This window comes from Oxyura jamaicensis, chromosome 2 (assembly GCF_011077185.1).
Source record: "Oxyura jamaicensis isolate SHBP4307 breed ruddy duck chromosome 2, BPBGC_Ojam_1.0, whole genome shotgun sequence".
In the NCBI taxonomy this organism is placed as follows: Eukaryota; Metazoa; Chordata; class Aves; order Anseriformes; family Anatidae; genus Oxyura; species Oxyura jamaicensis.
The window spans coordinates 7,135,358-7,161,028 of NC_048894.1; the positions used below are offsets into that span (position 1 = coordinate 7,135,358).

The 25,671-nt window shown below is 42.5% G+C and overlaps 1 protein-coding gene across 12 annotated transcripts in view; it reads right to left on the minus strand.

The window, feature by feature from the left end:
- KMT2C (lysine methyltransferase 2C) overlaps positions 1-25,671 on the minus strand; it is a 200,506-nt gene that overhangs the window by 132,828 nt on the left and 42,007 nt on the right. For all 12 annotated transcript variants that reach the window (XM_035318876.1, XM_035318874.1, XM_035318873.1 and 9 more), the window contains 2 exons: positions 16,672-16,760; positions 3,720-3,858 (listed from right to left, as the gene is read on the minus strand). In XM_035318876.1, the coding sequence (XP_035174767.1) occupies positions 3,720-3,858; positions 16,672-16,760 (228 nt within the window). The remainder of the gene's footprint in view (positions 1-3,719; positions 3,859-16,671; positions 16,761-25,671) is intronic.

Here is a 25,671-nt window from a genome sequence, read left to right on the forward strand (position 1 = left end):
TGCTAAATCTAGATCTGAAAGCCTAAAGGTAAAGCCAGGCTATGACTTCAGGTGCCCTGTTCCATGCGTAAGGTCCGCTCTGCACACAGAATTCTTACAGAAAAACATTTACATAAAACTACAAACTGTAGTTTCCTGCACACATGTGCAGGAAAGGAAGTGATTAGAGTTTCAAAATTAATCTTAATTCTGGTATCCCCTAAAATATGTGCTTAACTTTGCAACTTCAACGGTTTTTAAACATACTTTATATCAAATACTACTTTTTTCACCAGATATTTCCTTTGTTCATACAATCAACAGTAATGTTGATTCTTCATTTCAATAGAAAAAGCTTTCCAACATCTTTTCAATGGAAGGAACAACCCCATCCCTCTATCTCCAGACTCCAAATTTCATCTTAAAAGCTGCACCAAAATAAGGGGGAATAGTGTAATTGTGCAGGAATGAAAATGATGTGCCTTGCCCAATTACAATGCGAAGCAGAAGACCAGGAAGGTGTGTTGCCAGCTTTTTTGTAGTTTTAGTGACAGTCTCACAAGAGAGATTCTCATCAAAAAATCCGTGTGAAAATCTCAGCAGCTCCATTTGTTGATTTTTTAAGGATGTTCGGTCTTCGTGATTTCAGCAAAAGGACTGAAAATGTGCAATTAATGCCATTTACAGCCTCGGAAAGCAGACAGAAAATAAAATGAACCAAAAGGTGTTTTTGTTCTCCTATGTAATTGTGTTCCTAGGTCATTCTCATTAGCTTTTAATGCTTGGGGCTGAGGATGTGGGAAGCAGAGAAAGGTGAATTCTGCAGCCGGTTCCTGGCCACGTGCCCGCTCAGGGCTGCACTGCCCCTGCTCCCTGCCAGCAGCACAAACCCCAGGAGCAGGCTCCTTTCGAAGGGTCTGGATTCCACTCTGCCATAAGTCCTGGGCTGACAGAAGCTTCTCACAGGGCTTAGAAAAAGAAAAAAAAAAAAAAAAAGAAAAAAAAAAAAAAAGGAACGACCAAAGGAAAAGGCTCCAGCCCCCTGCTGCTCCTGATATATAAGCGCTGGCAGCGTTACTTTGACCACTGCCGGGCTCGATAGTTTATCTTTGCTTGACGTTGTTGCCCCTCCCCATGCGTGGTCAATAATTCACTCATTGCTCCGCAGCGTACACACACCTCATCCCTTTCAGCCTGCCATACCCCCGGGTGGCTGAGATGCTGTTTATTCTAAGGTTTTAGCACACTGCTTTCCGAGCACTAATCCTCAATCGGTTGTTAAATTCCTACCCTGCGATCCTCTTCGCAGTTAATGGCTCTCTTGGACACCTCGCTCCGTACTATATGCACTGTGAGGCTCCAAAACTGGCAACACCTCCATCACCCTTCTCTTCAACGTTCTTAGTTAGTCTCAGGAGAGGTCAGGAGAAAAATACCACGCTAGCCAAGATCTGGCTCAGTCCCCATCCTAGTGCTGATGCATCCCTACTATGCCAAGATCACTGTTTTTCAATAGCAAATTATTGAATTTTTAAAATTTCCTTTTATTCGCCATGTCCCATGCTTCTCTGATTCCTTTCTCTTTCTTTACTGCCAAAGGTAGAAACCCAGGATTGTCTCATATTCAACTATATTTACTGAAAAAAGTGGTGCTAAAGTAGTTGTACCTACACCTGCATCTACTGCTGGTAGGGGCTTTGGTTCTCTTCTGGCCCCTACCAATTTCTGCACTGTTACAATATGCTGCCAGACCTCTCACGTAGCTACATTTATTTCTATACATATATATACTCATTTCCCTTGGATTAAGTTACTTTATCAAATGAAACAGAAGAACTTACACAAGAAGAGACGAAGCTGATGAATATGACTAAGCTGGCAGTCAGCTTCAGTGCTGCTTCCCCAAGTTCGAGGTCCCAAGCCTTTACGGGGTTTTATTTTATCCTAAATCTTCACGTTTCCTCCCACCCTTACACAAGAGAACCCAAAGTCACCAGGGCGTGTTATTTCACACGCTGTGTTTTCTCCTAAGCAAACAGAGTCAAGGCACTCAGAATCCAGCCCTTCCACCCCTGCGAGGCACGGTGCCTGTGTCAACACACCACAATGATACAGACGATTGATCAAGGAGTCCCAGATCAGAAGAGGCATTCTGCTGTTCCATTTAAGACATGGTGCCAATAAAACCTGGCGTTACATTTTTCCTTTATTATGAGGACACAAATGTTTTCTGCATCCTACCACTACTGCATCCAAATCTGGAACCAACTGGGATGAGAGAAACCTCCATCTCCCAATTAACCGTTCCACATCTTTTTAATACATTTCTTTCAAAAATGTTAGAGGCAGGGTATGGTCATTGCTATTTTAATGATAAATTAACAGTACCTAGCTTTTTAATGCTTTGATCAGCCAAAGCAGTGGACCCATACCATCCTTTCAGTATTGACTCATCACACTCAGCACTGCCAGTTGGCAGAACAAACATATTGAGTGCAAATAAGGCTGGTTTTTGAAAAAAAAAAAAAAATGCCTTTTTTTTTTTTGGCTGACTGTAGTCCAGTTTTAAAGAAAGTTTATGGCCAAGGAAAGTGCTGTAATCCACTATCCACGATAAGAGCCGGAAAGTAACCTTGAGAAGAACAGAGAGCGGATGAAACAACATGAAGAACAACTTTTGCAAATGACCCAAAACAGGATCAAATAAAGAACCAAAACAACTGCTCGGTTCCGGCTGCTCTACATATTTACTACATTTTAGTATTAGCTTAGGAAAATTCCATTAAAATCAAAATTTCTGTGTATTTCTTTCAGGTATACATGCAAGACCTATTGAACCAAAATTCTCTGTACGGAGGGAAGTGTCTATTGGAAGCTAACAAGTCCGTGAGCAGGTAAAATATGAAAATGATACATGCAGGAAGTAAACGAAGTAAACTTTTGCGCATGGGAAATGTGCTCTGCGTCTCATTAGGAGGATGTAAAATGACTACGTTATTCTCTCCACGTCTGTCAAAATATAATTACACCTGTAAGTGTCTGGTAACTGCTAACAGACTGATAACAGCAAGCTCTGCAGCCAAAGAGAACTGCTACTGGGTTAAAAGCTGTTAGCGGGGCTTCATCACAGAAGCTCTGCTAGAATTCTGTGATACCGTTTCAACAGCGATCACAGGCAGCGTGTTTTAATTTTCCCCAAATAATGTAATTACATATAATTAATACTTTCACTGATTTTGAGGCAATTTATACTGACAACAAGTTGGGAAAAAAAAGCACAGTAAGGCTATTTTTTTTATTATGAATTCTTAAATAAGGAGAAAATATAGCAGAAATCGCAAGAGATTCTTTTTCTTCCTGAAAACATAGGAATACAGACTGCAACTTAAGAAAATTGTATATGGATTTGCTTATACACCATTTTCTCTGCAGGAACACTTCAGTAATCACGTTTTATCTCCTATCACTTATATCTGTTTTAATTTAAACAGTTAATATGCTGTAATCCGAGGGTTTACGAGTGTAATCTGAGGACAACACTCAAGAAACATGCTTTTCACCTTGATCTCCCTCCACACTAATTAAGCCATCAGCCTCAAACACAAGAGCTGCCAACACAGGCTGCCGTTACTAATACTTCAAAGCACCAGCAGCGTGTCCTGAGCCTGTGTTCCAAGTACTCTGCGTCCCGTTACTTAACTCCTAGCCCTGCCCCAGCACCCATCTCCTCGCTTACTCACCTGGTTTTTGCTTCGACACCAACAGAGGCGGTGGAGCTTGCAGACTCCTCAGACACTGAGCGCTGAAGGACTGGTGTTAGCTGCTTGGTGCTGTCCACTTCTGCTTGGGCATCTTCTTCTGCAGACTGCTCTTTGACTTCTGTTTAAAAAATAATATGAATAATTATTTAATTTGACTATTAAAACCAGACCTGTAAGCAGGTGATGCAAACATCTATTTTATTTATAGACAGATTAACCCACGTAACTGTCACCAGACACAACAAAAGTAAAGTAAGGAAATATCATCTTTCACACCTAAAACACGAAACTGAATTTTTGTAAAGTTATTTACATACTGTAGCACACGATTGTGAACTGAAGATGTCCAACAAGCAATGAGGAATGGGATGGGGAAGGTGATGCTCAACATCAAATAGCCTTTTCATACAAGGCTGCAGTTTTACATGCATTTCCAGCAAGCATCATGCAGAAGGGCTGCCAAAAGCAGCGCTCTCCTCCCCTCATCTACTCTGCACCTGCATTTTCATCCCAGACCAAGTATCAGGGTGACCACACTAACTGGGGTTATAATACACCTTTTTTTCCTCCCAGATTAGCTTTAGCTCTGATCAATTCCCTGCTCTAGTTCATTCCTGATTACACTAACTCTTTGCTGGCACAGGGCTGGGGTGGTGAAGGAAGGAAGGAAATGATTTACGCCAGCTTCATGTCCACGTTGAACTGCTGGAATATGTTCTGCAGTTTGTGCAGATCCCTTTCATTTACATTAGTTGTTAGATGGAAATATATACATCCTGAGCTGACAAAGCTTCTGTTTGTCGAGAAAGTTTGTTTCCGAACAGAAACACAAAAAAACAAGCAGGCGCTATGTGTGCAACTTCAATTCTGCTCCCGTTTGGTCCTGTCCTTTGCACCGAGTGAGTCAGGCGTTTGTCAGGAGAGCGCTGCAGGGCGTCGCTCTGGGCGTACCGGCACACACAGGCACCAGGGAGCTGGTCAAGGCTGGAGAGCAATAAAACATGGTATATCTGCACTCCTCTATACGTTCATTTCGAAACCTAAGCAAGAACAATTACAGGTCTCCGACTGATGCTCTTTGGCACATCCAGCTTAAGACGCTTTGAAAAATGATTAATATACGTTTCGCAAGACGAACAAATATTCCAAGAGATAAATGATTCAAGTGGAGAACTGGATGACTGGAAGAATCTGTGACATAGGTGGGCATGCAAAAAAGCTGCTACAAACTTTAACCTTACAAGAACGAACAATAAAAGAGGAAAAGCTTTAGGACAAAAGACTGCAACTTGAGGAGAGCCTATCTTGGTCTGTAGCATTGAGATATACCCACAAGGGCAGATCAAGAAGGGGAAATCTTTCTTGTTTGATACAGAAAGATTGAAGCAAAATTATTCTCTAACCAAAAGTGAACTCATTTAGGGAGACACTGTATAATGTATAAAACCCTTGATGAATGCATCCAAAAATATTTAAGAGAACCACAAAATTGAGAAAAAAAGTTTAAGAAACTCCTGTTCCTGACTGGGTGTGCCAGGTATTTGAGCTGGTGTAAGCTGGAACTGCTTCACTTATTTCAGTCAAGCTACTGAGTACCATATATCTGCAGTGGTTTTGGACATCTGAAACATCCAAAAATGACTACCTGTCACAAGGCCAAACAAAAAAAAAAGGTGCTGGACAAATACTTTACACTAAATAAATGCCCTGCTTGAAAAACATTCCTTGCAACACTCGACTATATAGATATACATAAAACACCACCACCTATAGACCAAAATATCCTTAGTTTTTGGCCCATCTGAACAAACAAACCCTACAGTTACTCCTGGACTAGGAAAATGGCAATGCCCAAGAAAGCCCTTCAGAATCAGCTGTGGTTAGTTTCCAAAGTATGTTGGATCTAAAAAATCATTTTATGTAAGTAACCCCAAAATTTCTATGTAGCCTCAATTAAGAGCACAGACTCCTTCATATTAGAAATCAGAGGAGAGCTGTTGTGTGTCTTGGAGGGTAGATAACCAGTTGTGTAGAACTCGTGAACACCTGCAAGACAGGCAGATTCTAAATCCCAAAACAAAACCCATAACACAGCCTGGGACACACGAAGTACTCAAGAAGACCCAACACAGCCTGGGACAGCCAACATGAAGTGCTCAAGGAAGACCACCAGAAATGGTGGCCTTTCTCTGAATCACCATCTCAACTTTAATTAACCTAGCTAAATGCCGAGAAAGGAACTTCGCTGTGTTTTGTGCCTGCAAAAACTTTTAAATAAGCAAAAATCATTTATTTCATCTCACTACACATTAATGGACTTCCGTTACACTAGAAAAGCAAAGTCTGTGCCCACCAAGTCAGTCTCAAGTGTGTGAGCACAGAGAGAAAGTCTTGAGAAGTGCAAGGAGACGCAGCTTGTTCCACTGTGCACGCCAGCTACGCAGGCTTACAGCCTCATGGTGCTTACCCCTGCTGCTTGCTTCCCTGGAAAAGAAGGGACGCAAATTACACTCAAAGAGATGAACAGCATCTCAACTGCTGTCCCTGTAGTAACCAAACTGTGTCTCAATATGCTGTTCAAAGAGTGAAAAAATGGTGCTCAGAGAATCACAGAATTGTAGGGCTTGGAAGGGACCTCAGGAGATCACCGGGTCCACCCCCCCTGCCAAAGCAGGTTCCCTAGAGCAGGTTGCCCAGGCAGGCGTCCAGACGGGCCTTGAATATCTCCAGAGAAGGAGACTCCACAGCCTCCCTGGGCAGCCTGTTCCAGTGCTCCGTCCCCCTCACGGTGAGGAACTTCTTTCACATGTTGGTGCGTAACTTCCTGAGCTCCATCTTGTGGCTATTGCCCCTTGTCCCGTCCCCACAAACCACTGAAAAGAGGCTGGCCATACCCCTTTGTCTGCTACACTTAAGATATTTGATAAGATCCCCTCTCAGTCTTCTCTTGTCCAGGCTGAACAGACCCAGGTCTCTCAGCCTTTCCTCATAGCAGATATGCTCCAGGCCCCGGAACATCTTTGTGGCCCTCCACTGGACTCTCAGGAGATCCTTGTCTTTTTTGTACTGGGGAGCCCAGAACTGGACTGGGCTCCAAGCTTTCTGACAGAAAATTCAGGAAGAACAGAAGTAACAACCTTCTTGAGTCAAGCTCCTAGGACGTGAGAGTCCCATACAGGCATGGGAAAGGTGCCGTGGATATCCTTATCACCACCTCGGAGACATTCCTGAAGCACCCGGCCTAATGCCTTAACTGCTTTCCGCTGCACCTAATAAACTTCCATCAGACTTGGCTATGGCTTCCTACTTTGAAGTTTCTGGGAATGAAGGAACCATGAATGACTAATAAATGTGAGGCTCATTTGCAGATTCCTGTACAAGGCTTTATTTTGCATCCTATTTCCATGACTGCTTCTGTCCCACTTCAGGTCTGGCCCACGTACAACGAGTTGGTGGGGGAACCGAGAACTGAAGAACCTAATTGTGCAATTCCCAACTGTAAGTTCTTGCTTTGTTGTTTTTGCTTGAACATAACCATAATTCAAGGGGAAACACAGCATTGATTTTTTTATTATTATTTGAAGAGAGTACTTCTTCCCCAGCTGACTGGTGAGGAGAGGAAGGCCTTCTTTTCTTAGGTATGTTAAGCAAAATCCCCCAAAGTACAAGGAGGAAAGTAAATCTAGGTGCAAGATAACTTAGCACATCGCCCATGAAATGAAGGCCGGTAACACGTGCACATTGCCTCTTCAGAGACGTGGTAACAAACAGGTAGTAGCTACTCGGGGCCTGGGCCTACTCTGAGCAATTCCCACTCAGAAGAGCCAGCAGAAGGCACGGAGCTCCCAACACAACTCACAGCTCAGATAACTCACATGGAGACACCAAGGGGCCGAGGCTGGCAGCACCCAGGTCCAGCTGACCCCAGCCAGGCCACGTGGATGGCTTCTGAGCATCTCCACAGATGGAGATATTCAACGGTAGTTAAAAATCACAATTAAAAATTGCTTAACACAGACAGGAGACAGATATGTAGGAGAGTCCACGGGACTACAAAAATTTACAGCACGTGTATTAAATTCCTCTTTTAATTAACACTCACAGCATTCACCTAAAGATAGGGCTTTGGGGTGAAAATATAAGTCTTAGGTTTTACATTATTTAAGAAGTCATTCTGAATTTTCATACAAGGAAACAGTATCTCTCCAGAAGTTCTGCATTTTAAGAAATCAAAAATTTATTTCCATAATAGTTATTTTTTTTATTCCTCCTTCTAGAGCAAAAGACACCAAATACCCAAGGACAAAAACATTGTACACCACTCAGCAGATGACACAGAGCGCCCACTTTGCTAATATTAGCTGCTTTCCTTACTTACACTGCCTACAGAGAGACTTGTAACTATCAGAACAACCGTGCTGACGCCTTCCTCTTTTCCTGCTCCTGTCTTCAGACACAGGCAGAGGGCTCCTGAGGCCAGATGTAGAGGACACGCAGGTTCACGGGTGGGAGCCCTGTGTTTCTGCAAGCTCATCGGGGGCACCGGGTCCCTTCCAGGCTGTCACAGGCGTGCGGGGAACGAGGACACTGGGGATGGCTGCAATGGCGTTACAGGATCACAGTTCTCTTTGGGGACAGGATGAAGCAAGAGTGATGAAGCAACACTGGCTAAAGGTCTGAACTGCTCCCTTTTCTGTTTTCTAGAAATCACAAGACGCTATCCTGCAAGCCACCTGGGAAAGTCCACAGCAAGATAAGGCAACATACGTGCGGACTGCTGCGGCAACAGGGCAAAGAAAAGACACCAGCAGATCCAAAAACTGCGTTGTTTGTATTGGAGGGAGGGGTTGGGTGATCCTCATTTTTGTTTGTTTTTCAACATTAGCAACTGTTTTCCAAGTCAAAACCTGAAAATAATTTCAAGAGTTCTGCCACAAAAAAAGTCTCCTTTCAAATCTTACGAGACTATTCAGTACGTAGTGCTCCTGAGGGGGACGGGAGGGGGGATGTCAAAACAGCTGCAATAGACATAAAATAAAAACCCTACCGCTGTTTAGATGCGACGAGGTGGCTGTTTAACCAATTTACTGGTTGCTGTCAGACCTACTTGTAATTTGGCAGCCAACAAAGCACATGCTATGAGCTTGCAAAACCCCCAGTAAGAGCAGAAAACGTTATAGGCTGGAAAACACCAGTACCACCGAGTACAGCCGGGGCATTCCAGGAGGCTCAGCTGTTGCTCACTGAGATGTCTTCTGCAGGAGGGAATAGTAAGTTTCTAACTAGCAGATGCAATGGTTATCTTTGCACAAAAAGGGGCATTGCTGCTGCAGATAATGCCTAATGGGACCAAGTGCTTTGCGCAGCCTTATAGGGGGCTGCAGAAATACCTGCAACATCGGAACGCTCCCGTTTTCGGTAGGGTAAACAAAGGAAGAAAACATGGTCAGTGCAGCAACAATATGGAAAGAAATCTTAACAAGGGGATGAATTATGAATTTAACATGCCAGATGTTAACAAGTTTCATGGTTTTTCCCTACTCAAGAACAAAAGGGGTGTTCACTGGTCAGGACACAGTTTAATAGAAACACTGCCTCACCACCACCTCTTCTAGTGCCTTAGGAACCATCACCCCCAGCAGTCATTTAGGTGTGGAAATCTTTTGTGTACTCTAACCTTGTATGTATAGGTTTTAACAGCCAGAAACAGGGGAAGAAGTTGAGATGCTGAGGCTAACCAGGCCTGTACAGGGCACCAGCGACCATCCAGGACCCCAGGGCCAAACCAAAGATAAAGGCGCACAGAGATGGTTGCCAACAGCTCCTGCCCTTACCCCGCCTTCATTGAGCTTGTGGCCATATATTCTCCTGCTAAAATCATAACTGGGGGTTAAAGGGACAAAAGCAGACTGAAGCTTGATGGTAATGGCCAACACAAGAACCATTCCTCCATAGACAGAGGGAAACCTTCTTCATCTTAAGTCAGCATTGCAAAATTCACTCCACAATAACACGTACAACCATCAGGAGTATTTTTTTTTCTCCAAGTGATGCACATACTGTATTTAAAGACCTCTACATATCCTTTATCCTCCCCTATTTGAAAGGCATCTCAACGGTTTGCCTACTGTGACAGTCATTACACATGGAGATCTGAAGAAAGCCCACAATTTTTCTTCTGTCCATTTCAGCATGGATGGTAGCAGTTCATTCAAATAGACACATTTTATAGAGAAAAAAAACTTGGTGAAAATTTTGTACCTGTTACAAAATGAAAATAAGGCTTTTGGTCTATGACCACCTAAACCAATTGATGTCATTACACACACGACATTTATTCTGGTTAACCAGCTACCAGAGAGATCTAGGACTGAAGCAAGCAAGAAGTAAAATTCAATAGAACTCATCTGATCATCTTTCCATGATTTTTTTTCAGGTCTTTTTGAAACCTACTGGAATTTTCCATGCCTGCCGCATCCAGTAGCAATGAGTTAGATAATTAAAGGACATGCTGAGTGCAAGTGCACCTACCTTTATGCTCGGACCATGACCTGATGTCCCTTAAGTTTTGAGTTACCAAACAAAATGAATCATCATTCCCTGTTCATCTTCTCTCTGTCAGTCATCATTTTGCAGGACCCTATAAAATTCCTCCTCAATCACACAATTTCAGGCTGAAGTCTTTCAGCCTTAACCGTTCCCCGCACAGAAGCTATTATTTACATCTTATCGTACTGAATGGCCTTCCCTGGACTTTCCCAACTACTGTTCATCCTTACTGGAGAAGGGGACGCACAACTGCACATAGCATTAATTCGCAGTCCTGCCACTAATTTATAAAGCAACTGTTAAAAAAAAAAAAAAAAAAAAAAGGAAGAAAACGACACACTGATGGTTCTTTCCCCTTATTCTTTGCACCAGAAATTCTTATTATTTGTTTCTCCAACATACAAAAGCTACTTTTATACTCAGCAGAACAACAGTACTCCTTTGCTACTGTGCTGCTACTCAGGTAGCAACAGCTATTTGAGAGCCAGGTTTTGTTCATACAAATTAAGAGTGGTTATTTTCCCCTGCATGTTATTTTGTATGTATTACTTGTGAATTTCAATTTGAATTAGATATTAGAAAGAAATTCTTCCCAGTGAGGGAGGTGAGGCCCTGTCCCAGGCTGCCCAGAGGAGCTGTGGCTGCCCCATCCCTGGCAGTGCCCAAGGCCAGGCTGGATGGGGCTGGGGGCAGCCTGGGATACTGGGAGGGGTCCCTGCCCATGGCACAGGGTGGCACTGGGTGGGCTTTGAGGTCCCTGCCAACCCAAACCGCTCTGTGATTCTGTGAAATTAAGAATCATTTCATTTTCATGGGTCCTTCTTCAGTGCTCTGCAGGTGGGTATTACTTTCATTACTCTGATTTTTTTATTTTTTAATCAGCAGCTACTTTTTGCTCTTTTTGTACCTGATCTAGAGAAGGGCTACCAGGGCACATCCTTCCAGGGCTCCAGTGTCAATATGGAGATTTTACTTAGTACTGAGATCTAAGTTTCTCTAGCATTTCTTCTACCAAACTGGAGAGTCAGCCTCGACGGAGTTTTCCAAAAAAAATGATACAGATCTACCCCAAACAGCACCATTTCCAGTGATTCTGTGTAAGGGGTGTATGACACACAAGATACACACTACTATTGCAAAATACGGACTGGGAACGTCAACACAAATTCCCCTATTATGTTACTAACGAGCCAGCACCAGTAGTGATAAGAAAGGGAAGGCTGAATATGCTGGGTCCCTGAAAACTCCTTCAAGAATATTTTTTGTTTGTTTGTTTAAAAAAGCATGGTTTGATATATAAAGTACAAAAGAGTATTGAAGAAAATTAAATAGGAAAAAAAGAAAGGTTGCATTTCGGAAATAGCCTCCACTCTGAAAAACTGAGATGAGAATTTATTTTGAAAAAAACAGACTCCACCTACTGCAAAACAGAGAAACAAACACCTGAGGTATCGGATGGAAAGAAAAAATCAGTTTTCTAAATGGCCCATTTTAAGCGTGTATGACAATAATGTTATTATCAACTAAGCCAGTAATGATTTAAAGGAAAACATAAAAACTTCCTGTTGCATCTGGTTTCCTTATTCCATACAAATTACCAGAATAAGAAGAAAAATAAGATGCTTAGAACAACAAGATCCTTCTGTTCTGCCAGTTTTTCCAGTGCCTGGACAGGTAGGAGACAGATGCACAGAGAAGAGGGAACTACTCATTTTTTAATGAGTGCACATAATATTAATTGCCCACAAACATATCTAAGTGAGTTTTTAAGCACATACTTGTCTCAAATATTTATGGATCTATTGAATCAATAGATATTATCCTCAGTAGTGTCAATTCTTCCTTTCGTTAGGTTTAGAAGTGATAAGCAGTACAGTGATGAAGCCTAAGCAGCTGTCTGAAAAGCACAAGGCAGATTTCAAAATCTCTTTGTTAACAGGGTGATGAGAGCTTTTCCCATCAATTTACTCAAACCAGGACTTCCTCAGATGTATTTTACTTTTTCCTAGTGGGAGGCTCTGCTCACTGTGGTTCATAGTGTTACAAAAGATGATGGGTAAGATACTGCAAGAAGTGCCTTTCAGGCTGCTTCAAAGTCCATGAGATTCTGAATTTGTCCAAAACTCTGGCAGCTTCTGCAAGGATAACTATCTTTCACTGGGAAATGTCTGGTTCTGGTTCTTCTGTCCTTTGCCCAGGGACAAAGGACAAAGATTTACCTGCAGGAAGTTCACATGAAGCCCAACAAGAACGCAACCGAGCAGGCAACGTCCCTGGCTCTGACAATGAGCTTACTGAGGATGAGAATACAGGCATTGATCAAATAATCCGGATTGCTTTATGCATTATCACTTCTGAAGTCTCCAAATACCAATGGGAAGCAAGGGTTTGTTATTAAGGGTAATTTATTCTAAGGATTGTCTGATGAGGTACAGATAGTAAACAGAATACCCGATGGATTTACTATGAGTTTCCCAAGAGACTCAGAAGTTAAAATGAACTTACTTCATTGCACTACTCCTAGATCAGTCTGAATCCCAGATTTTTATGTGACACAAAGGCAGGAAGAATTACAGACTCTAGGAGGAGTTGGATATTTTACAAGTGTTCTCAAAAAGGAGAGGGAATAATAAAAGAATTTTGTTTCAGTGAATTTAAATGCAGAACCCAGAAAACGCCAAGCACAGAAATTTGCTGAAACTAATGGAAGATGGCAAAAAAAAAACTGAACCAAGGGTTCACTAATACCAAAGGGCCTCCAAATCTACAGAAAATTTCCCAGGACATATTTGTTATTTCTTTCTGTAGATCAGCAGTTTTATACCTGTATATATGCGTGCACAGATAGGCATGATGCTTTCCAGACTCAGCGTGCCTTTTTCTATTCCTGGGGGGCATTACAGAGATTCAGTCACCAGAAGTAAACGGCTCTGGCCAAGAGGAGCAGAACAAGAGGACATCCAGTAAAACACCATATTCCATAACGAAGGGTGTTTTACTGAGAGCTATGAAGGTGGAAGGTGTTGATGGGTCAAAGGTGCTGATAGGAGAAGAGGCAACTTGCACAAAAACAATGAAGAAGAATATATATCTTCTTCTTTATGGTGTAGGTGGCAGAGCCCTGGCCCAGGCAGCCCAGAGGCTGTGGGGTCTCCTCTTTGGAGAGCTCCAAAAGCCGCCTGGCCATGGGCCTGGGCACCCTGCTCTGGGTGGCCCTGCTGGGGCAGGGGCTGGGACGGAGGGACCCCGAGGTGCTGCCGGCCTCACCAGGCTGCGATTCTCTGGGTGCTGAAATGATCAGCAGAGGGATGGGTAAGCTCAGTATTGGCTGGATAGTGAAATACCAGTGGAAAGTCACTGATGGGAACCATGGTGAAGAAAAATCGGAGTAAGGAATAGGCAACAGATTTGAAACAGCTGGAAAGGATCATGCAGTCATGAAATTAAGTAGTCAGAAAAGGAAGAAGCCAAGAAATGAGCAAGAGAGACAGAGCTAACAGGTAAAAGAAGTCCATGCTGAGGTTGACAAGAACCTGAAAGTCTACTGATTGAATACAAGAAGTTTTTGTCTTGTTTGCTTGGTTGTTGTGTGGGATTTTTGTTTTTGTTTTTTAAGGAAAAAGTGGGCTTAGCTCCAAGTAGACCTTTTTCCAAATTTCCCTCCTCCTTCCATCTTCAGGAATTCTGTGCTCATTTCCAATGAAGCGAACATAGCAGAAACATTTGGCAGAAAATGGGCAAGGCTCAGAAATCACTTGTTTGGCTGGGCTAACAAACCATACTGAAACAATCAGGGAACATGCCTTCCCCTGCCTTGGTTCTAACTCTGCCTCTTTTTACACAAAACACAAAATTTTGTTCAGGGCAACTTGTTTCCGCAACTGCAATTAAAGTCACTGCACCCTAGCATTCTTTTCCAGTGGCTTCAGGAAGGATTTTAGGCAGAAAACACCTCCTTAGTCCAGGTGGGAATGATTTTAATATTTTATTAAAATAGCGCTTCAAAAAAGGGAACCAGTAATACTAGACTCCGTAAATAATTAAAAACAAACAAACACGCACACAACCCTGACTATTCTCTGCACACCAAACAAACAATTGAAAAGCAGCTAGAAATACAGAGATAAAATATGTCAGAAGTAGCACATCAAGAGGATTTTATGTTCAAGTGATCTCATTCTGAGTTTTATGATATTACTGTATTACGTTTTGGTTGCCAGCTACTACACCAAATTGCTGGCAAGCCCACCGTTCACACTAAAACAAAACAAAAAAGACCTTTTTAGTCAGAGTAGGAATTCCCGAACTGGACCACAAATACACTTCAGTTTGAGTAACACAAACTGGGATTCCTCCTTCTCCCACACTTCACTATTGACACAGCTAAACTTTGAAAAGTTTCAGAAGCAGCAACTTTTCCAATTAATATAATTAAAATTCTATCAAGTCACATATTGTTCAGCTTTTATTTGTGATTGTCTATCAAATTGCTCAGAGTGACAATGGGATTTCAGAACTATGTATTTCTCTACATGTGAGACGTGCACGGATCTCTGTTGAGAATCTTTGTTAATAATGACATGTAAAGCCAAAAATACATGGCTAACACCAAAATCATCAAACAGTGGAATATTGTCCGTTGTTTAGCTGGAATTACTCGTGGGCGGTTTTATTTTGTTGTTTTAGTCTGCTTGCTTGTTGGGAGGGAATGTTTAAATATATTTAGGATTTATAGAACTTACCACATACAACCACACTTTCTGTCCCCTTTTCTGATTTTCATGAAGCTGTTTCTACCACATGGGATAGGAAGAGTAATGAATGGAACAGAGGACACATTTAGAACTAGTCTTCCTTTACACTACTCTGTTTTTCTACAGGCAAAAACCTGCTACCACTTATTTAATTTCAACTCTAATAACTGGTAATTACCTACTTGTAGAAGCTGGAAAAGACCATCCAGGTTCACTACCACCAGTAGCTTCTTACCAGGAGCAGAAAAACAGCTGACAGAAGAAAACGATGAAAAGCTCTTGTGTTCAGCTTTCATCTAGACTCCACAAACCATTAACAACACTTAAACTCAACAGAAGTTGTGACTGAACACTCGTGATGCTCCCATAAGCTCACAGTCTTGGGTAAAAAGCCTTCTCAAACCTGTTCACAGCATCTACCAAGTCGGAAGCAAGAGACCAGCATGTACAGCCAAAGCTCATCCTCCATCCACTTGAAGATTTCAGCCTCCTCTCATAGCTTTAACCACTCCAACCCAATTCTGTATGGCGTACACAAAACCTTGCTGTAAAAATGGCTCATTTGAGGTCCTCTTCTTGTTCTCCCTATAAATCTACACCAAGTGCAGGTTTTCAACTTCACATTTAAAGACTTGACAACTCTGTCTCCTTTACTTACCAGCTATAATTGACAACTCCTGTAACTCAGCTGGCATTTCCATGCAACTGCCTTCCCTGACCGCCAGCTTCTGCTGTTAGCGTGTCTGTGCTTTCTTCCACTTTGCTCATTACACATATAGGGCTACCTAATTAAATTTATAATCCCTTATGTCTCGATGAATTTTTCAGCTTTATTTCTGTCAAAATCTACAAACTTCCGCCAATTGGCCGTGGCTTCATCCTTCCTGGCAGGTTTCATCCTGCTACATACATGTAGTCCCCGGTTAAAAGCAGGCAAATGGCTACAGACGTTTGCCTGGCAAAGGCATGACAGTTCTTCACCGCGGCCTTTATCTTGCGAGTTAGCTCATCTGCTCGTCTCTTTAGACTCTTAACCTGCCAGCACAGACTTCACAAACCGTTAAGCAGCGCTCGATCCAGTACAATCCAAGCTCTCTGGTAACTGAAGCATTTGAGTACCATCAGAACAAATATTTACAAAAGCAGGAACCGATTCTTATCTTGTTTCCTCAGCAGCAGTAAGAAGCATTACGTTAGGTTATCCCAGTTATCCCTCTGGTATATAATCTGAATTAGGTAGCTGAGTTAGCTCAGAATTAGTTAGCTGATTACAAGTCTGTTAGTAATACTGTATTTTGGCAGGTGTTCTAAAAATAACAGCTTCAGAGGTTTTATTTCTATTAGATACAAACTTAAAAAACAAAACGAGCAACCAAACAACAACAAACAGAAAGAGTCACAACATAACTACAATATGGAAAGTATCTCCATTAGACTACTTAAAAGCTCGAAGTTCAAAAAGCCTTAATTAATACAGGTTTAAATAATGTATTTTTTTTAGTATCTGCCCAAATGCATGTCTCGTACTTCAAAATTAAATGAATACTTGTCTACCAAAGGCTTGCATAATTAAATAAATTTCCGAGAGAAGTAATAACCAGAGAGCACAAATGCTGTATTTTCATTACCTGTTTCCACAGTGTTTTCTGTTTCTGCTGCCTCCAAACCATCCATACTGTCTTCATCCTCCACTGCAGTTTTTCCTCTACTCCGAGGCCTGCAAACACAAGAAGGAAAACTGTTCTTAAGCTGATAGGATACTGATACTTTTAGGATAGCTGATACTTTTAACTTTTAAATTTATCCAGGATCTAAATAATTCCATTTTGGAGGGATAATCGTCAGCACCAAACTGTAGAACATTTAAGCCAACCAGTGATTTGAGTCGTGTACAAATCAAAAGTTTCCTCCCCTTTCTTCCTGTTTTAGGGAATGATCTCAAACAATGCACACTTCGCCCAGTAGCTGGCCCCTTAAGTTTCCTGATTATTATTACAAGAAAAGTTCTATCATGAACTTCTGATCAAAAAATACACATTCAATATTATCATTTTATGATGAATGTCCTGCTTGCTCCACGTTTTCATTACATAGGCGATATCTGCAGAGATAACAGACAACACAACCCACATCTAGCCAGTAGTTACATGTGCAATAAGACACACTAATTCATTCAAAGCATCCTGAGGAAAAAAAACCTACAGAATAATAACAAGGCTAAAGCAATTGAATCGAAACTTATCATTTTCAGTGAAATAAATATTTTGACGCCTAAAATCAAATGTTATGAGAGATGGCTGGATGTTACCACAGTAAAGAAGTCATAACGTGAGGACAGCACATCGAAACTAAAATACCTGGCAGATCCGTTTCCATTTCAATCAAGGTCTGACAGAAAGCAGACAGGTTTGCATCCCGGATTTCAGCCTTTTTTCCTCTGCCTGCCTCTCCAGCAAGAAACGCGGTGGGCTGTCGTGAAGCCCGAGCATCCAGATTCCCAGCTGTTCGGCAGCCCATTTGGAAGGGAGCCAGGAGCTTGGCACCTCGCCTCCCAAATTTTCAGGCTACTTGGCAACCTGCCTGGCACGCCGACACAAAGCCTGGGAGACCCTGGGAGCTTCTGAGTCCAAGTACACAAATTCGGAGTGCTTTGGGGCAGCTCAGTGCATCCAAATCCCCCAGGCTTCAAGGTCAGCAGCCAGCCTGCCCTCAATCGGGGTGTCCCCTGGGGAAGTGTCCCCCGGCACCAAAACCCCTTTGCTTCCTCTTTCAGGGACTCTGAAAAGTTTGCTTTTAAGTTCTGCATTGGAAGATATTTTTTTAAGTGATTAAATCATTCCCAGAACTGTTTCCTTTTTTTTTTTTGCACAGTCTGTTAGAACACCTAGCAAAAGTATTAGCTCACAACTAGATCTGCTACATCAGCTACAGAATATTCCCTGAGATCAAATACAATCCCAGAAGAATATACAATGGATCTCGGGGATCAAATACGATCACGTGCACAGAGCTGGGACTGACGATCATCTTTTGGGCCTACACTCAGCATTCTCCTGCTAAGCACGGGGCCCTGCCTGGTACTACCAAACAAGAAATCCTTTTAAACTGTGTTGGGAGCCCTTTTGCCTCTGCGAAGGAGGAAAAGAAGAATTAAAGTGCAGCTAAAACCAGAGCCTGAAACAAGGCACTCCTCTGCAAAGGAGCGAGGAGGAAAGTGAGAAGAGACTAAGGACGAGACTTTTATCTTCTTGACCCTGTAAGATTTGTTCCGGCAAAGCCAAAAAATGTGGGAGCAAGGTTAACCCTCGGGACACACGGCTACCTTTCTCCTTGCTGGGTTATCCACAGGCAGTGTCAGCCCCCCCAGAATAAACATTCAGGTTGTATTTCTTGTATTTCTTTACAATAGCCCAATGCCTCGGCCAGCCCCGAGCACAGGCAGGAGGACGCAGGTAGGCCGCATCACCTCGCTCGACGCAGGAACACTGCCAGGCTTTGCCAAACGCACCCAGCTAAGGACGGGGATTATTTCTAAATCCCATCCCCATTATTCCTCCACCAGCCAGCCCACTGCAACGCCACGGTACAAGTTTGGACTATGAGGGGATTACTTTTAAACCATGGCAAACCAAAATGATAGGCCTGCTTTCTTCCCAAGTACCCACTTTCAGTCATCTCCGACATCTCTTTCAGTAAAGGCCCCCGAACAGTGGAAGACGCCTGTTTACACTTATTTAATAATTCACATCTGGGTTTAGATTTGCTATTACAACCACATTTAACGTACGGAATGCTGAAGTGCCTCACAAAGCTCTTTTAAACACTTTTGTTTAAACAAGAGCAGCGTTCGCTCCCCGAAGTCCCCACCGGATTCTAACAACCTATTTAACACTGAGGAGAAGCAGAGGTTTCAATTAATTAAACATAATTGCTTCTTTTCAGCACAAGATAGAACCACGTCTGGTCTCTTCATGCCATTCCCTCCTCTCCCCACCAGTGTTTTACTAAAAGCCCTCATAACGTCAGGCAAATTTTAAATAGAGAACTGGAAGAAATGCTGGATTATATCATCAGTCGTTTTTTGTCAGTTACATTCATTTCCCAATTACACGAGATTTTACAGCCTAAAAATTCAAGTTTGGTTTAGAGAGAAATAATTCACATCCCAAATCTGGGAAACGCACGCTGTACTGGCAACTCTCATTTAACATTTCCAAGGAAAATGCCATTTGAAAAGGCTGTATCGTGTACCTTATTGTTACAATCAACGCCTACAGTAAGAATGGATTGTTTGATGTCATTTTTATTAATTTTAGAGATTTAGTAAAGGCTATGACTGCTTTGCGTAACACTAGATTCTCCTCTGACAATCCCATAACTTTATTTATTTACTTTGCTATTTACTTTTTCAACTCTTCTTTAAATGAACTGGAAGAAGCAGTTGGGTTATTCTGCTCTTAGGACTTGACTCTTTAAGTTACCAACAGGACTAAGACCTGAGCCTGTTCTCACCGGACAGTTTTCTCAAAAGCTTTATTATACCTTTTGGACTGCAAATTAGCAAAAACCTCATTAGTTAATGAGGATGCAGAGGAGTAATGCACCCATCACTGTGCATCGTCCACCAGAACCCAGCACCTTTAATACTGGACCAGATCCCAAGCCAAGGCTCAACCCAAACGCCACAGTAAGAGAAACAGAGACAGAACAAATTTGGGTAGCTTTGGGTTTTTCTAGTCCCAAACTTCCTTACTAGCAGGGCACAGCACACCACACCTCTACCCATCACCGCAGGATCCAGAGCCCCCGGGCAGCGGCCGTGGAAGGGCTGAAGCACGGATGAGCCACGTCTCACCCCGTTACGGACTGGGAACAAAATGTACAGGCAGAGCCTGACCGATACAGACGAGGAGCACACAACAATAAATATCAGGCAGTACAATAGGCAGTGGGCTTGGCACACAGGCTGAGCCGCTGCCAAGTTGTCTGCGACTGGCCTTCTCACTTGCCTTTTCCTACAACAGAGTGCAATTTAGAAGGAAAAAACAAAACCACGTCTATTTACGTTTAAATGAACGGATCCACTGTGAGAAATGCAACTTCTTAAAGAGCAGTCAGCATTTCACGAAACAAAGTCAACAAGAGAAAAAAAATGCACTTTTTAAAAATGTATATAGGACTCCAGTTGAATTTAATTACTGTCTACAATAATTTTATTCGTATTTATAGAACATTGAGTCATTTATCAAAATCCTCTGTGACCTACTCCAAAATTTGTTATCAATTAGCTCTCTTGGCTAATGCCTTTCATTAATCTCCATCTTTAAATACATCATAGTAAATACAATTCTTGCGAGCAACTAATCACATTTAGCCCACAGGAAAAAAAAAAATCCCAGCAAAACAAAAAATCCCAGCAAAACCTGCTGCAGGGCTCAGCACATCATTAGCTAGTCCGTTTGCAGCGGGCAGAAACCTCAGTGAGCTTGCTTCCAAGCTGTGTCTTTTCACCAACACAGTAACACCTCCAAGCATCCAAGGGGCTTCTGCTGAATAGCACGGAGAGTCTTGGATGTATGATGCTAGGATAAAATGGAAAAGTGTGTTTTTGTGGGTTTTGTAGTTGATGAGGGTTTTGGTTTTGTTTGTTGTTTTTTAAATGCATGGTTGTTTTTTTTGTTGTTTTTAAATGCACGGCATTTTTTGCAGTATACTTCCCCCCCTTCTCCCATGGTAACTCTGTAGACTTACAAGCACAATATAGGTCAAAAGGACACCGTGGCTCTTACTCATTCTTTCCTTACAGTCATCAGTAACAAGGATGTGGGCCAGCATCTTCTGGAACCACGTGAAATAACCAAAGAAGCAACTATGCTTAGGTTCTTCTCACTGCCAGGCTGCCAGTTCTGACTGCCCAGAAGTTGTGGCCAGACAAGAGTTTCTGAAAGTTCTCCATAAGTTGCTACCAACAAAATCAGATGATGATTTGTTCAGGCCATGCCTTGAAACTACCTTACTCATCCAGTGGATTTTGTCTCAGCTTACCAGAAGGTGTTCATAAGAACCGTTCCAGTTTTGCCTTCTTTCTCAAATGCCCTAAGCTGCCTGGGGAGGATTTACCTCCCTTCCTATGCTTTGTGAAGCGCAGAGCGCAATACAATGATGGGGCTGAATACAGAAAACAGGACCAATAACCTTAAAAAGCAGTGTAACATCTGGGATACAGTAACATCCCAAACCAGCACAGATGTCTTGTTAAATGAACATCTGTCCACAGCCTTACCCTGGAAGACAGTAGAGGAACGCTGCATAAAAAGGCTTCATTGGTGCTGCAGCCAGCAGGGCTGGCAACAAGCCGGTGTCCACAAGACATTTCCTCGCATGAAAGCTGTCCCCATCCTCTCAAGAATCTTTTCCATAGGTGTGCAGGAGTGCAGCTCCTGGTATTTCTGAGCAGTAAGTCATAAGCACAGCTGCAGAAGTTCAGCACTGGAGCAGCTAAGGTTCAGCCCCATGTGAAGAGATCACCGCAAGCAAGGATCAACTCATGGAAATACCTATAAGGAAACTTCTTCCCCTCTCTGAATGCAACTCATCACTGCAGTCCTTACTAAGAGCTGAGAAAACTCAGCATCTCGCCCTGTACAAAATGAACAATACAGCTCTGGAAGCAGGGCAGTGCCAGCTAGCTCAAATCCATTGCAATAGCTCCAAACGCTAACAGGATCCTTGCCCTGACACTGACTTGGTCCTCAGGCTGATCCCAATTCAGAAGCTTCTTAAGAGGAATTTTTAAATTGAGCGACTAGTAACTGGTGAAAATGTTTCCTGGATTTGCCCTCCACAACATTTTCTTTCACGTTATAAAAAAAGAGCTCAGTATTTGCCTTCTACCTATTTACTTCTTAGATACGTATGTATATGAACAGCAAAAAGGCTCTGATGGATGCAAAAGAGGAGCAACAGAAACCTCACGACTGATGCATGGTGTTAAAGCTGACCTTTCAGAAATAGGAGTGAGAGACTGGGGAACAGTTTTTGTTTAACATCTGTGGAAACAGAGTTATTAGAATCTCATTACAGAAGTTGTTCAACCTTCAACTTAATTATTAAGAGATCTCAAAAACATACTTTATTTCCTGTTAGGCTCCTGGTACAATCAAAGGCAAGTGTGTATCTTAATACTTACAATTTATATAGCATAATAATCTTTTCAAAAACTCTCAACCAAAAAAAGGCTGCATCTCAAACCAAGACCTTGCAACTTCCCATCTTGCAAGTCCCTTAATCAGTAACAACTGCACAGCCATCACTCACTCACTCCGCATCACTCATTCACCCGGGCTGTAACGTGCTCGGAGCTGAAACTTTCTTCCCATCTGTATTTTATACAGTTAGCACTAAACACCTGAAATACAAAGAAAATATTTTAAAAGATATATAGCCTTTGAGATCACAGGTGTCTGAGAAAAAGCATAAAAAGAACCTGGACTCCAGTCTGCGAGTGCTGATTCGCATCTGCACTTTTCTAGTACTCTCCTGTGAAAGAGTCAAAGATTTCCTACACTACTCAGTAATGCAAATAAAGAGTTTTTCAAAGATTACTTGTACTGAATGTAGTTGCATCTTTGCTTTTATTCTGGAGTACAGTCACAGTTTACAAAAGTAAGTTAACGCAAGGAAAAGTGACTGATGAATGCAGAGCTCAAAGAAAAAAGGTGTCCTGATACAGGTTTGGAGTAAAATACTACACGTGTAAAGCCTTGCATCGAGCAGTTCTAATAATTTAAAGGCTAAATGAATCAGCACTTTTATCTACAGGTGAAATTTGGTTTATCTCTGTTTCCAGCTTCAACTGCTCTTGCAGTTAGTTACCTCTGCTATGTGAGCTCCCAGCCCTGCCTTGCAAAGGTTGCTGCGCGATGGCGCTGCTCTGGCCAGAGCGACGTCTTCAGTGCCTTCCCTGCAGGTACAGGGTTTCAGTTTGAGTCTGGAACTGTTCTTCTAGCAGATGAAGACTGATCTACCCTAGCTGAAACACCAACCAGATCTTGCTATCTTCTTCCCAGATGTCACCCCATTTCCTCAGGGGCCAGGGAGAGAGGCACAGCGGGGAAGGGCTGAACCAGGAACATTCCTTATTGACAGAAGCTGCAGGCAAATAAAACAATGATCTTTTCACATCAGCCCATAAAATATTTGTGGATTCACAGCTCTGCTACAGCCAGTGACAGAAATATTGAAATATTGAGGCTGGGGCTACTACACCGCACTTGTGTTTCTGGGCACCTCTTTGTGGTATCGGTACGTGAGGATCCCAAGCCTGGTGTCCACCAATGCAGGTTGCCTGACCCATGGCTTTGGGCTCTTCAGACTTGGAGACATTTGGAATAAACGAGTGAGAAACCACCTGAGAGGCTTTCAGGTCTCATTTTCAAATTGACTGTTCAGACATCTATAAACTCCGTAAGCTGAAATTACTGTTAGTCAAGTTCCTGTCCTAGTATCTCAACCATACACAGCATCAAAGATTGCTGCAGATTGCTTTGTCCAAAGCCTACATTCACGTTGATAGATGCTCTCCCTGGCTGCCTTGCAGTTTTATAGTTTTAGTTCTCTGCCATAAAACGCATTATATCTAGAGCCATAATACCCATTATGCCCAGTTCAGGAATAATTATAATGCAAAGGGAACCTGATGCAATTACGACCTTCCGATCCATTACAGATTTGCATTTTTGCACAAAGAGCATCCTTTACACATCTGTTACCAGTGCACTCAGCCATATTCACTATCAAAACAATGCAGAACAACATACCACAATTTAAATATTTGCACTCTATGTTTTAAAACATTTTCTAGAACCAAATCTGACAAACATTCCAGAGCACCAGCAGCTACAGGTGGAGCTCTCTGAGTCTTTTCTGCCTCTGTCTGCTTCTGTCTCCACCTGCCTCCAGCCATGGTGATGGCTGCTGGCTGGAGGAACTTTAAGAACATACTGGAAGGCTCTGCCATGAGCTTTATCGTGACCACTGAATGTTTTCACGTAAGTTTGGTGTTGTTTGGAGGGGTTTGTTTTAGTTTTATTGGCAGAGAGTGAAATGGCAACCATAACAGCTGAGAGATGACTGGCACCATCGAAACCAGCAACCTTCTAACCTCTGCAGGAGTTTGCTGGTGCCCCATCAGGAGCCCTGTACTTGTCCACACTTCTTCCTTTGTCTGAAGTCAACAAAACTGCATCAAAATATGCTACCGCTTCAAACACTGTCTTTTCTTGACTGGTAGCATAAGTGTTGCACTTGCAGCAGAATACAAGATGTATTTCTCCATGACGACGGCTACGGGAAGTTTTAACTTCGCCAATCTTGTGACAGACACGATGCCAAAAATTCTTAGCCGCAGCAGGGCCAAGCTCTTGTCTTTGCTGCGAATGCAGCACCCTCCAGCTACTCCCTGCTACCACTTGCCTGCTGCTCTGTCCTCAGCAGAGGTGCCAACGCAACGGTAAGGACAGCAATCCTCATCGCTGGGGATTTCAGCATCTCATACATAAAACCTGACAGCTCTGAGTCATTGTGCAGGAGAAGCAGCTGCCAAGTATCTGGAACTTCATGCAAGTTTTGATCTCCTGGAACAGCTTTGCGTAGCTTTAGCACCATTAATTACGACTCATTCTCAAGATTTCCTTCTGCCACTGACCGAGTCTTACTACAGGAACACCGTGCAGGTACTTTTATGATACACTTAGCTGCTTACCTTATACCTCCTCGCTGCATACGCAGGAAGGGCAGGTGCAGACCATGCTGGGATACTCAGAAAAATGGATGCAAATACTGACCTCTTACCTATTACCTCCATCTCCGTAACACAAACTAAACGCCATTCACACAACATCATTCTGAGAGGTTGCCAGATCCTAATTGAACTGCACCAGTCAACTCCAAACATCTCGTGCTCTCACCTCGCATAAAGTTCAGTGTCTTTTGTCTCAAATCGATTTTACTAATGGTTCTTAAACTAAGAGCAGCACAAGTCTTTCTGCCTGTAGGTTGCAACAGGCAACAGCATTGGAGCATCACCCTACTGCTTCGCCCACCGAAGCTTCAGCTGGACGGATCACAATAGGGCTGGAAGTACCCCAAGTGCCCTGCTCCTACACAAGATGCTGACTTAAAACACATTACATAGAGTTTTGCTAATATTATCCAAATTAATTGATAGCCTGTAATACTGCCATTACCAATCTGAAATGCATTTAGACAAAGAAACAGAAACAAATGTCGTAAAACCACAGACTTCGTTCATCTGTTAGCATTCCTCATTAAAAAAGCACTTGTATTTCAGATAATGTCAACAAGTTATGATATATTTCTCTTCCGGTAAGACTTAATCCTAGGAAAGCCAAAAGGGAAAAAAAACGACCAACCACCACCAGCAAGGCCCAGAAGATCTGCTCGCTAATTAAAAATCCATTAAACCTTATTCAGACGGCTTGGAAAACCTTAGAATATTAAAAATAAACCTAAGAAGAAAATGGGTGATGTAATCAGATGGGTGTCAGTGCAAATTTATAATTCACATGAAAAGTTTTTTTTTAAAAAAAAAAAACTGTTTTCAAACA